The following is a 13,701-nucleotide window of genomic DNA, read 5'->3' as shown; positions in this document are numbered from 1 at the left end:
AGGCCTCAAACAGGCAAAAAAAATCAGCTGGGAGGCGCGTGTGCGTGCAGTGCAAGTAAGAGGGCACGGGGCATTGCACTGTGGGTGCCAGCATGCGCATGCTTTTGGCACACCACAACACTGCTACATGCAGTGGATAGTAATCTGTGGGTTTTATTATGTTGGTTAGGTTCTCAGCCACATCTTTGCTTTTTGTGTATGTGTGGAGATAGGAACACGTCTCTCCTTGGGCAATAGGACCACAAGAACTTTTACCTACCTTTGTCCTGTGTGGTTGCTTCCATGCTTGGATTCTGCTATGGCACATCGGCTCTCCTTGAAAGCCTGCACACTAAAGTTGCAAGTTGGACTGTGGGCCCCTTCATGAGGCTAGCTGGGCCTGCTTCCCTTCCCAAGCAGACTGGCCGAGGGTTCCCCCTGCAGGCCCTTTGGGGAGCTGCTCACCTGTGGTGCATGTGGAACTGCAGGGCTCGTGGGAAGAGAGCTTCCAGCGGTACATGTCAGCTGGGCTCATATTCTGGCCCTTCCGGAAGAGCTTCAGCCGGTTCCTAAAGAACGAAAAGGCCCAATGAAGCAAGGAGAGCTTTTCTGGCACAGCCAATTTTAGAGAGAGAAAAGTTTGGGGCCAAAAGTTTGAATTTAGGAAGGTATTGTTTTTAAAAATAGTGTTTTGGATTGTTTGGTTGTAATAAAACATACCTGTCCTGTTCCCCCAGCAGAATCCCCAGCCCGGTTATTGGCAGAGCTTCCGCTGTCTAGAAATAGAGAGAATGGGATAAAAATACCCACAAGCAGAAACAGTTCCATTTATACACACACACACGTTAACTGATTTGTCTATTATATGCCCAAAACAGCTGATTTCATGCTCTGATGCCACTTCACATAATGACTCCTTTATGGTCTACCTCAAAGACACCCCTTCCAGTTGGATGGGTCCAGACCAGCTCTATAGAATAACGAAGTTGGAAGGACCCTGAAGATATATTCTAGTCCAACCTCCTACACAAGTAAGAGACCTTATATCGTTTCAGACAAATGGCTGCCCAGTCTCTTCTTGAAAATCTCCAGTGATGGAGCACCCACAAGTTCTGATGTTCTGAACAGAGCAGAGGGAGGAGTCCCTGTGGAGGAGGGGTGTCCCAAGGTGGAGACCCCCTCCCAGAAGGTATATTACTGAGAGCTGGAAAAGGGTCTGTTCTAAGCCATTCAACCATTTCTGAGAAAGAACTTAAGCTGAGAAAAGGGCGCATTTTAGGAAGTGAATTCAATTCTGTCCAGTCCCTGAATAAAAACTGGTCATTACACCAAGTGGCTTCATGTCATGAAATGACCTGCCAGTCATGGGGGTTTCTGCTTAGAACCTCCAGCAGAAGTAGTAGTAGTAGTAGTAGTAGTAGTAGTAGTGGTGGTGGTAATGGTAGTAAGAGGAGGAGGGGAAGGGGGAATGAAAGAAGAAGATGAAAAGGAGATAGAGGAAGAGGAGGAGGAGGAGGAGGCATGCACCAGAAGACAAGACCAATGCAACAGCCCTGGTGGCTTCAGGGTGCTTCTCCTTCTGCTTTCCTTCATTTAAGGCTCCTCTCACCTCACTGGTTTATATGGTAGATGTGGGGAGGGGGAGCTTGTAGCTGCCTATACACCAGTTCCTCTCTCCTTCTCCTTTGGGGAAGGCAGTCAGTTTCTGATCAGGATGCTATAGCATTCTATCAGTGAGGGGTCCTTGGTGCTCTCTGTCTAGCACTGATGATGTTACCTAGTCGGGTAATGAAACATCTGCAAGAAAACAAGCAAGCTCAGAGAGAACCGAGGATCCCTCATGTCAACCCTGAGCTACAAATCTTCTATCAGTCACTGTTGCTTAACAGTGTTGATACAGGCACAACACCCTCACTTTATACGTGTAACTCCAGCCAGTGGTGAACTTGTTGGTACTTTCTAGCGGAATGGACCACGTGCTCCTCATGCAACCCTGGTCCTCCCTCCTCTCTGAAAGTTCTGCTCTGAAGGGATGAAAGGCCAATGCTGACCACTATCCGAGAGATGGCACACAGGTTTTCAAAAGGACAGGAAGCAAATTGGAGAAGCCTGAAGAAACCCAGGCCTTTCCTTTGGATTAGCAAAGCCATAATAAATATACGTAGACGTATATTTGCAGGAGTAAGATAAGGATATTAAGAAAATATGGACAACATGCAGAATGTTACACAATCTGCAGAAGAAGAGTGTGCATGTCCATCCATGTGGACTCTTGTAGGTCTTTGTGTATTATAGTTCTGCTTCATACTCTTTGTTTTAAGCAAAAATAATACGGTATATAAACAGCACAAATTGTGGAGTAGGAATACATTTTGTGGTGGTGTAGACTTTTTTGATGTGTGTGTGTGTGTATACCTGTGTTCCAGATTGTCCACCCACCCCAGCTGATGGGTGGGTCATGGGCTGAAGTCCAAGGGTTCCTCTCCCAGGGCAAGAGTCCTGCACTTTTCCCACAACTGATACCCACAGAACTGCTTCACTGCTTGAAAACTGGCCCCGGATGGAGTGCAGAGAAGTCCTGTCTCTGAATTGCCAGGGCTGATCACATTTCTTGACAGCAGAAGCTCTGGAATAATTCCTTTCCCCTCCACAATGGGACTGAAGGGTTCTTCCTTACCCCACCCCTCCCCCAGCCATTGCAAAAGTTGTAACCGTGTTGGATTTCCCCCTCTCAGTCTTGGTTTTTAGGCTTCAATAGCTCGGCTGCATATCTCCCTGGGAGTAAGTCACATGGAACCCTGAGATCAACATCAGAGTAAACATGGATGCAATTTCACTGCATGAAGTTTTTCATATCGGAGTCAAAAACATTCCAGAAGATCCCCCAAAATCTTCAAACTAAAAACTGCCTGAGCATAATCCTGAAAAGCTCCACGATGAACTAAAAACGCAATCAGGATTATACAATCAGCTTCTCCAGTCTGCAAACTATTAATGGCAAGAAAATCAAATTTTAGCTATTGAAACACCCGAGAAACAAACACATCCTTGCACAAGGTAGAGAAATTCTTAGAACTCTCCCGCCCCACAATTTTCATTATTTATCCCCAGAGTTAAACCACTGGGTGAGGCCATCTGCCAGCACAAGCTTAAGTACAGTCTGTATGCTGGAGATGACCAGTTACACCTCTCTGCTAGCCCCGGCCAACCAAGTGATGCTGTTGAGGTCCTTTCTTGGTGCCTAGAGGAGGACCCAATCCTAGCAAGACCAAGTGGCTTTGGGTTTTAAGGCCCCATGGATCCGGAGTTCTTGATTCATTCTTAGTTCTTGGTCCAGGTACAGCTTGTACAGAATTTGGGGTCTTCCTGGACTCATGGCTCCTGTTGAAGGAACAGGTGGCAGTGTTGGGCAAGAGGACTTTTGCACAGATTTGTTGTGCATCAATTGCAACCTTCAGCAGTAGCATTCAGAGTTATATAACTGCTCCACAGCACCCTCTGAGCAGCTTAGAAATGTCAGCCTATTGCCCACAACACCCTGACTTCTCATTTTACAGACCTCGGAAGGATGGAAAGATGAGTCAACCTGAGCCTGTCAAGATCGAACTCCTGGAGCTGGGCAGATTTTGCCTGCAATGCTGGTGCGGCTCCTACAGCCTTTCCTGAATTGGGAGGACTTACTCAGGGTGACTCATGCCTTGGTCACCCCCAAATGGACCCCTGCAATGTGCTGTCCTCGAAGGCCACTTGGAACCCCAGCTGGTTCAAAAAGATGTAGACAGTTGTGGATGCAACTCCCATAAGCTACGCTGCTTCCAGTGGGCTTCTGGGTGCAATTAAGATGCTGGTTCCCACCTGAAGCCCTTCAGGGCTCAGGGCAGGGTTATTGTCAGAAGTCTCTCCTCTTCTCTCCATTCACCTTCTTCAGATACCTGACTATTGGCATTTGCTTCCTGGAGCACCAGCGACTGAAGGGAGGAAGTCTTTCAGGACTGGTGAGAAAAGGGTGAAAGGCAATGCCATAGGCCCATTCAAGAAAAGCAACAAGGAAAAAGAACAACAAAAGAAATGGAGTCATGTCTGCACAAGGCTGAACAGAAAAGATGTGGTGGGAGCGGGAAGGCAGTAAGAATGATGGCCTGCACAAAACTCTTGAAGTCTGTAGGGATTCTCCGTCATCCATAGTTGTCCCAAAGGTGCTTTTTCAGGAGGCAACTGGGCTTCCTTATTTTTTTCTTTTGAAGATGTTCTGCTTCACATCCAAGAAGCTTCTTCAGTTCTGACAGGATAATGGGGAATGGAAGGATTTATATTCTTTTTATATGCTGTCAGCAAGGAATATAAATCCTTCCATTCCCCACTATCCTGTCAGAGCTGAAGAAGCTTCTTGGATGAGAAGCAGAATGTCTTTAAAAAAAAGAACCCAGAAAGTCCAATTGCCTCCTGAAAAAGCATCTTGGGGAAAACTCTTGAAGAGAAGTCAGTCCAGTGTTGCTGCTTTTATACCTTTTCCTGGAAACTGTGAATGCCTTGAATTGTTGAGCTGAGTTACAAGGACCATCTAGCTTAATCCTCTGCAAAGGTCAACAAACCAATCAAGTCATCCTCACCAAGTGTCTATCCAAACATTTCTTAAACTCTCTGGGGATGGAAAACCCAGAATTGCTATCAATAGATTGAATACCTGCAAGGTTGGGTTGTTTGACTTCTTTGGTTCTTCTTTGACCCTCCATCATCTACCATATAAGGGTCCTCTTGGACTCACAGCTCCTGCTCAAAGAGCAGATATAGGCTTACCTTGTGCCTCAGTTGCACCCATTCCTGGCCGGAAGGGCCTTCAAGTACTCACTCATACAGTGGTCACCTCTCTGCTGGATTGCTGCAGTACGGGGCTGTAATATTTCATGGGGCTTGCCCATGAAAATCACTTGGAAGCTATATCAGTCCAGAATGCAGGGGCACAGGGCAGTGATGGGTAGTCTGTGGGATGCACACATATCCCCACTGCTTCATGAGCTGCACTGGTTGCCAAGTAGCTGCAGGGCATCAGGCCTGATAATTTGAGGGACCATCAATCTGGCCATCTGATCAGGTCAGCTAGAGTGAACACACTTCAGGCCCCATCTATTGTGGAACCTAAGAAGGGGACCATTCTTGGTGATGGCTCCTGCTCTGTGGAATAATATCACTTTAAGCAATCAGAATAGAGCTGGAAGGGACCTTGGAAGTCTTATAGTCCCTAAACTCAAGGGTCCCTATACAGTTTTAGACTTTCCAGTCTCTTCTTAAAAACCTCCAGGGATGAAGCGCCTACAACTTCTGGTGGCAAGCTGTTCCACTGGTTCATCGTCCTAACTGTGAGGAAGTTTCTCCTTAGTTCCAGGTTGCTTCTCTCCTTGGTTAGTTTCCATCTGTTGTTTCTTGTCTTGCCCTCTAGTGCTTTGGAGAAAAAGTTGACCTCCTCCTCTTTGTGGCAGCCTCTCAAATACTGGACTATTCATGTTATCCCTAGTCTTTCTTTTCTTTAGACTAGCCATACCCAAATCCTCCAACCGTTCTTCATACATTTTAGTCTCCAGGCCTTTAATCATCTTACTTTCTCTTCTTTGCACTTTTCCCAAAGTCTCAACATCTTTTTTGTAATGAGATGACCAAAACTGGACGCAGTATTCCAGATGTGGTCTTACTAAGGATTTATAATGTGGTACTAATACTTCATGTGTATTAGCAATTGTATCAGCTTTTTTGGCTGCTGCTGCTTACTACCATGTTTCTCACAAAATAAGGCTGGGCCTTGTTTTTTTTTTGACCCCTGAAAAAACGGGTAGGCCGTCCTTTCGGAGGTGACTTTATTTCCTCCCCCACCTAGAGCGGCCCATACGCACGTACCTTGCCGCGAGGCTGCTTCTATTGGCAGATGAAAGCTCCCTTGAAGGCAGAGTCCCCAGCCGCTTAGGGGGGGAGATGTGGCTGCCTGTGTCCCCTCATCTTTAGGCAGTCTCTTTTGGGTGATGGAAGCTCTCCAAATGCAGTCACCAGCCACTTCGATCGGCCAGTAGAAGCAGCCTCGGGGCGAGTGCACACACACACACTCCCCTCGCCACGAGGCCGCTTCTTTTGGCAAACGAAAGCTCCCTTGAAGGCAGAATCCCCAGCTGCTTCAGGGCGAGGCATGGCTGCCCGTGTCCCTTCACCTTTAGGCAGTCTCTTTTGGGTGATGGAAGCTCCCCAAATGCAGTCACCAGCCACTTTGATCGGCCGGTAGAAGCGGCCTCGCAGTGAGGGGACTGTGTGTGTGCCACACCTTGCCCCGAAATGGCTGGTGACTGCATTTGGGGAGCTTCCATTGCCCAAAAAAGACTGCCTACCAGCCGATCGAAGCTCCTTTGAAGGCAGAGTCCCCAGGCGCTTCGGGGCAAAGTGTGGCACACACTCCCCTCGCTGTGAAGCCATCTTTACCAGCCGATTGAAGTAGCTGGTGACTGCATTTGGGGAGCTTCCATCGCCTGAAAAAGACTGCCCTAAAGGTGAGGGGACACGGGTAGCCACACCACGCCCTGAAGCAGCTGGGGACTCTGCCTTCAGGGAGCTTCTATCGGCTATCGGGGTATTCTAGCCTAGGCTACCTGCAGGGCACTCCTATAGGCAAGTTTTCTCCTCATCCCCCCCCCTTCCCCCGCCCATTTCTCTTCACCTCGTGTAGTTCTAACGAACAATGTGAGAAATGGTAGGGAAAAGCATGGTTTGAATAGGTGTAAATTTTGAGGGCAGGGCTTAATTTCACCTCATGCCTAGAAATCCTGCTGGGCCTTCCTATTGGTGGAGGCCGTATTGTTGGAGAAACACGGTACTAACTCATATTTAAGCTGATCATTCACTAGGACTGCTAAGTCCCTCTCACTGTTCACTATTTTTGAGCCAGGATTCACCTAATCTGTGAACTTTTTAGATATTTTAGATCTTGTCTTCTGGAGTGTTACCTATTCCTGCTAGCTAAGTGTTGTCTGCAAATGTAATGAGTTCCCCTCATCTAAGTTGTTTATGAAGATATTGAAGAGAATTTGGCCTAAGACGGAACCTTGTGGTACCACGCTGCTTACTTCCCTCCATGTAAGATCCATTAAGTACGCCTCATTGAGTTTGGTTTGTCGGCCAGTTACAAATCCTTCTGGTGGTGATGCTGTCTATCCCACTTTTTTCTACCTTACCAAGAAGTAAGATACTTTGTAAGATCTACTTTGTCAAATGCCTTGTTGAAATCTAGGTATACTATGTTCACAGCATTTCTATTGATCTATTAATTTAGTCACTTTGTCAAATAATGAAATGAGATTGGTTTGGCATGATCTGTTTTTAACAAACCACTGCTAGCTATTAGTTATAACTTGATTTGTTTCTAGATGTTCATAGATCTTTTCTTTGGTTATTTTTTCCAGTATCTTCCCAGGTATTGATGTTAGATTGATTGGTCTGTAGTTTCCTGGGTCTGTTTTTTTCTCTCCTTTTTTGAAGATGGGAATCACATCAGCTCTTTTCCAACCTTCAGGTACTTTCCCCATGCTCCAGGATTTTTGAAAGATATGATACAATGGTTCTGAGATAATATCTACCAGCTGCTTCAGAACTCTGGGATGTAATCTGTCAGGTCCCAGTGATTTATATTCACCAAGATCAGACAGGTGTTCTCTTACCACTTTTTTGCTTATTTTAATTTTTATTTCCAGTCTGTTATAGGTCATAGGGCTATAATTTCTTTTTACATGAAGACTGATGCAAACAAAGAGCTAAGCAGCTCTGTTTTTTCTCTGCTGCCTGTTACTTCTTTGCCATCTTCTCTCTTTAGTGGACCAACAGTTTCCTTTACTTTTTTCTTGTTATTTATATGTTGAAAAAAACTTTTTCTTTGTTTTTTTGTTATCTGAGCCTGTGCTTTCCTGACTTACCTTTGCAGATTCGGCCTATCTGCTGATATTCAGCCTTAGTTATGTGTCCCTCTTTCCATTTTTGTAACTGTCCCTTTTGTCTCTTGTTTCATTTTATGCCTTTGTTATGTGTCCCTCCTTCTATAATTTGTAGTGCTTTTTTTTCCTTTAGTTTCAGTTCACCTCAGCTCTTGGGAGCTGCCTGTTCAACCATGTCTATTTCTTTAGAATTTGCTTTTCTTTTTGTACATTTTCAAGAAATTCCATTTTAGCTTTTAAGGTTTTCTTAACTGTCTGCAAGCAAAAACAGAGCTCAGGAAGGCCACATGCAGCCCTCCCAAGCTCCATTTTTGCTCACAGGGCACACGGGCCACCACAGATGTCCCCAACATGAGTGTCATTGAACTGGCCACTTTGGCTACACCCACCCAGTCCCCCCCCAGGTAAAAATGAACCCCGATGTGGCCCTCAATGAAATTGAGCTTGACACCCCTGTATTGGATTGTCTCTCTCTCTCTGCACAGTCTGCCCCTTGGGTCTGGTCGCATCACAAACATGGCATCACTCAGTTGCCTGCATATATAACCCTCTTCTGACTGGTTTCATAGTCTGCAGCAAGACGTCTTTTCTATTAGTTCATCCTTTGATCCAGGTAGCTTCAACATTTGTGTTGTCATCAGGTTGATGCATTCCTTCCTACAAGGAAGTTTATTCTTGATATGCAGTATGTTCCTCTGAAATAAGGTGGCTCCATCAAAACCAAATTCCTATGCTGTATTTGGACTTGGCAAGATAAACTAGGTGTCATAAAGTATCTGACAAATAAATAGTAGGAAACCTCTTTTAAGAGCCACAGTGAGCAGTGGTTAGAATGCAGGACTGCAGGCTAATTCTGCTGACTGCCAGCAATTTGATCCTGACCAGCTCAAGATTGACTCAGCCTTCCATCCTTCCAAGGTGAGTAAAATGAGGACCCAGATTGTTGAGGGCCATAAGGGGCTATAATTGTGAAGCAGTAAGTCTAAATGCTACTGCTATTTAACTGTCCCTTAGGGTGTTTTCAATTCAGTGTCCCCGCCTCCTTTGGGTTACAAGGGGCCCCTATGGTTTTCTTATAGCTGATAAATGAGGTGCTGCATGAACAACTGTATAAGAGCATGTTGGTCTAACTGAATGACGTATTGATCTATATGGAATCTATGGCAGAGCATGTGAAACTAGTTAAGAGTGGTACTCAAAAAAACTTAGGGCTCCTAAACTTTTAAAGTATGTGTTCCATCAGAGCAAAATTGACTTTTTGGGTTACTGCATTTCCTATGAGGGGAGAGAGATGGACCCCGAGAAAGTTAAGGCAACCTCAAACTTTTTGAGATTTGCAAACTTTTACTACCAATTGATCCTGTCATTCACCCAGATCACCCTCCCCATCACCAATCTGCTAAAGATGAAGGGGAGGGGAAGCCCAAATCAAAACCAGCCCTTGAAGTGGTTAATAGAGTGCCAGGCAGAGTTTGAAAAACTCAAAAGGTCGTTTGCTGCCATGTTGGTGCTAAAAAAACCTCAGCCCCTTATCATTCAGGCAGATGACAGTGATATGGTGGTGGGGAAGTCCTTGTACAAAAGAACAGCCAGCATGCCCTGTAGTGGTGTGCATACATCTCCAAGAAGCTAACTGATACTGCATGGAGGTAGGCAGTTTGGGAGAAGGAGGCTTATGTGATGCACTGGACACTCTTTTTTTTTAAGAACAAGTTTTATTGATTTTTGAATGCACTGGACACTCTTAAAGTGGAGGCACTTCCTGGAAGGGAGCAAGATCCCTGTTGAGGTGTGGACTGACCACAAGAAGCCCTAAATATGCCCTGGCGGCTATCACCCAAGCAAGTCTGGTAGGCTCAGTTCTTTCATCTGTTTAATTTCATCCTCTGCTAATCCTGTGCCACTGGTGGGAATTTTTTAGCTGATGCACTTTCAAGGATGTCCCAATACAACAGCTCCAAACAGGAAATAGTGAGACCAGTTATTCCATCTCGCCAGCTTGCAGCTCTGGTTACCACCCGAAGGCAGGCAAAGCAGAACCTCAGGTGAGAGAAGGCATAGCAAGCACTCTAAAGATGGCATTAGACAAGAACAAATGCACATTGCAAGGAAGTTTAGCTTGGGTGGGGGCAAAGAAAGAAACCTACAAGTTACTAATTCTGGAGAAAAGCCATGACTCAAAAATAGCCGGACATTTTGGCTTTGTAGAAATGCTACACCTGATTAAATGCCAATTCTGATGGCCATCCCTTCAAAAAGACACTCAAAGTTACGTGGCTATCTGCCCAGGTTGTGCTTCAGCCAAACAGCAGCAAGAAAACATCAGGACTCCTCCAACCTGTGGAAGAGCCCAACACCCCTTGGAAGGAAATTTCTATGGACTTTATAGTGGAGCTCCCAGAAAGTTCCAGAAACACCATAATTTGGGTGAATACTGATTTGTTCTCCAAACAAGTACATTTTGAGCCCAGCCTATTAGACAGACCTCTTGCCATTTAGTGAGGTGGCCTATAATAATACATAGCAGTACCGGATTCACCCCTTTCAAAATGGCCACAGGAGAAGACTTTGCGCCCATGCCTGAGCTACCCTAACCAACCCCCACATCTCATCCCTAAGGGGTTGGGTTGCCCAGCTACAAGACTCATGGCCTGTTGTCAAGGAAATCATTGGAGGAAGCAAGAGAGATTTATAAAAAAACAGGCAGACAAAAAATGAACAAAGCTCAAAGACTTCAAAATAAGAGACTGGATCTATCTGTCTACCAAATACATACAATCCAGGCAATCTAGAAAACTGGGACTCAAGCCCTTTCCCCATCAAGAGAATTATCAACACAGTTGATCTCAAACTGCTGAAGGCCCTTAGGCTCATTTACCCAATTTTCCACTGTAGCCTACTGAAACCAGAAACTCAATCCCCGCAACACCCAATTCAGCCACCACCCTCACCCAAACCCCTCATGATTGAAGGGGACAACATTTTGAAATTAAGAATATTTTAGACTCCTGTAGTCACCAAGGAAATCTTCAGTATTTGGTAGCGTGGAAGGACTTCCCTCCTTTAGAAAATGAATGGGTGGATCTTAAACATATTAAAGCAGCCAAGCGTCTCAAATGCTTCCACAACCAGTATCTCAATAAACTGAAATAGTACCTACTCTAATTGTATTTCTACCTTATTTCTCTTTTATGTTGTGTCTTTCATTTGTTTTGCAGGACTAACGTCCCTGTCAAGGGGAGACAGGCTGTCAGAACCATCAGCTTTGGCTTGGCAACTTGCTGGTGCCAGGGAAAGGAAGCGGAGAACAAATGGGCACTTTGCTGTATACCTTTAGGGCAGGAAACTGGGAGGGTGGAATTGCCAGCTGAGGAAGAACAGAGCTGTTTGGAATCTGGTTCGTGCTGGTACATTGGCATCTTCAAGGCTATTTGCCCTGAGTGTGGAAATTCACCAGCCCAAAACATCTCGGAGCTTCCCTAGGCGATAGTGGATTGTCTACACATTGATGGATCACGGGGATTGGGGGGGAGGAAAAACCAGGGGTTTTAGTTTTGTACTGGTGCACGGGAATTTTAGTTTCCGCTTGAATCCTGCAAACAGGATTCCTGAGTAAAAGAGCCTTTTCACTTCAAATGGCATCAAGAGATATACTACCCTAAGAGATCAGACTGGAGCAGGTCTGAGAACCACGATCTATATCAGAATAAGACCTGAAAAAGACTTGAAACACCTATTTTTGTGGGAGTTGCATTGGCTGCCATCAGGGATCTGGGTATCTATTCAAGGTATTATTATTTTTTACTTCTGATCTCTTATATGGCTTGTAAGATCATCTGTCTACACATTCAAGCAGAAGGTACATACTCAATTTATTGCTGTGGGTGACCACTCAAAAAAATCAAATCAGAGAATCCCCCAAAGGGACATTGCTAGTAGCAGCCTCCCACAAATAAATCACAAGGCTATATATTATGTGATATTTCTCAATATTTACACTAGGAGTACACTAGTAGTTAAAAAAGAGATTTCCTTCTAGATTGCTAGATATGCACATGGTGATGGATGGGCATCTTCAATGACGGCCAGCTGGAGTGACCAAGCTAAGCAAGTTCTAGGAAAGAAGACACTCGTCTTATAATGTATGTCTGAACTCAGTCTGGCTTAAGAAGGTCACAGAAGATACCACACCCTCTGTGGTTTTGGTTACAGGGCTGTGGTATAAAAAGTAGACCCTTTAATTTGCTGCTGAGATTATAGGGTAGCCCCACATGAGTCAGACAAGGTCATGCTCCTGCACCACAGACCGCCTGTGACACACCGAGCCACAAAATGCTCACTTCCTTCTCAACTAGGAAGAAGAAGAAGGTACGATGACTCAAGAAGGCAGATGTGAGCTTGGAATGAATGACAGCAGCCCTTTCAAAATCAAGAATTGCATTCTGAGTTGGGCTGAAAAATTGCTGGTAATCATCCCCCCAATTTCAAACCAGCATCAGCATATTTTATGCCAAGTTTGGATTATTCTGTCTGTTCCTTATATTCTGTGCCTTCAGGGTCTGACTCAATTGCAATGCAGGCTGCCCCAGGCCCACACTTACCCCTCACCCCAGAAATTCCTCCAGGGATCTCTGCACCTCACCAAAGTGTACAATTTGTGAGCAAGCAGCCAGACACTGAGCAAGGCTAGACTACAGCTGTGTATATTCAGCAGAAAGAAAGTTGTTCTGGAAACGAGGGTGTCTTACTAAGAAGCAATTCCAGCATCTGGCTTGTGTAAATCAACGCCAGCATGTTGATTTACTATGACCTTGTCTCCTTTGATTTGGCATGTAAATCTTTGGCTTGACTTTAAACTGCTTGGCTTGGAAATTCGCCTGGCCTAGCTAAGTCTCCTCTGCAATTAATCCTTGCCAGTCTTGCGGTTTTCCCCTTAATACTCCAAACGTCTTAGGAACTATATCCATCTTTTGATGGAGTGCTTAAAAAAGCCAGGATGCAAAACCCAGATTCTGGTTAAGGCCCAGGTTATCTGGGATTGAAAGAGCTTCAATTCCAAATGACTCCAGAACCCCCACTCAACAAAAGAACCTACCTGTTCTCTAGGTTCTGTTCCAGCAAACAACCAGAAAGATCATTAATAGCAGTGTATCTTTCTTGCTTTTTATTTGAAGAAAGATTTGATATCAAAGAACCTCATTGTAATACATTTTCATTTAGGGGGTCCTTAGTGCTCTCTGACTTGGTTGTTTTCTTGCATTTTTCATTTACTTTCAAAATTACCATAATTACCAAAAGGAAGTCAATCCTAAATTTAAGGTGTTCCTCTTCAAACAAAGAAAGAGAAAAACAAAACATAAGAATCCTATGCAATGTTCAATTTTCCAAACGTGTTAACCAATGGTTTGGATCTGTCTTAAACCAAATTAACTGCCTATAAAATAAGGCATTCCATAATGTAAATTTAATCTCCCAGTAATATCTACACATACATTTCATACACAAGTTCCACATACTCAAAGCTACATACGTCTCCTTCCTCCTTCTTGTGGGAACAGAACAGGAAAGAAGAGGGAAGGCTTAGTGCTTAAATAAGAGAAGGAAAAAGAAAAGGAGAAATGAAATGAAATGAAAGAAGATAAATTATGTAAAGTTCAAAGATTTGTGTGCTGGGCTCAAGCAAGCATCAGTCCAACAGCTCTTCCTGCCAGATCACCATGTTTAGACCTTTTGAGGTCTGGTGGCCCTTTCCTCCTCTTCC

The 13,701-nt window shown here is 44.7% G+C and overlaps 1 protein-coding gene across 4 annotated transcripts in view; it reads right to left on the bottom strand.

The window, feature by feature from the left end:
- The window catches only part of ADAMTSL2 (ADAMTS like 2), a 60,834-nt gene that overhangs the window by 9,224 nt on the left and 37,909 nt on the right, over positions 1 to 13,701 (bottom strand). For all 4 annotated transcript variants that reach the window (XM_026719160.2, XM_087914295.1, XM_087914296.1 and 1 more), the window contains one exon: positions 445 to 548. In XM_026719160.2, the coding sequence (XP_026574945.2) occupies positions 445 to 548 (104 nt within the window). The remainder of the gene's footprint in view (positions 1 to 444; positions 549 to 13,701) is intronic.

The sequence above is a fragment of the Pseudonaja textilis genome, chromosome 17 (assembly GCF_049901715.1).
Source record: "Pseudonaja textilis isolate UNSWEBS1 chromosome 17, rPseTex1.2, whole genome shotgun sequence".
Classification (NCBI taxonomy): Eukaryota; Metazoa; Chordata; class Lepidosauria; order Squamata; family Elapidae; genus Pseudonaja; species Pseudonaja textilis.
Note: the sequence above shows the minus strand (reverse complement) of the source record. Positions and strands in the feature narration are given on the sequence as shown.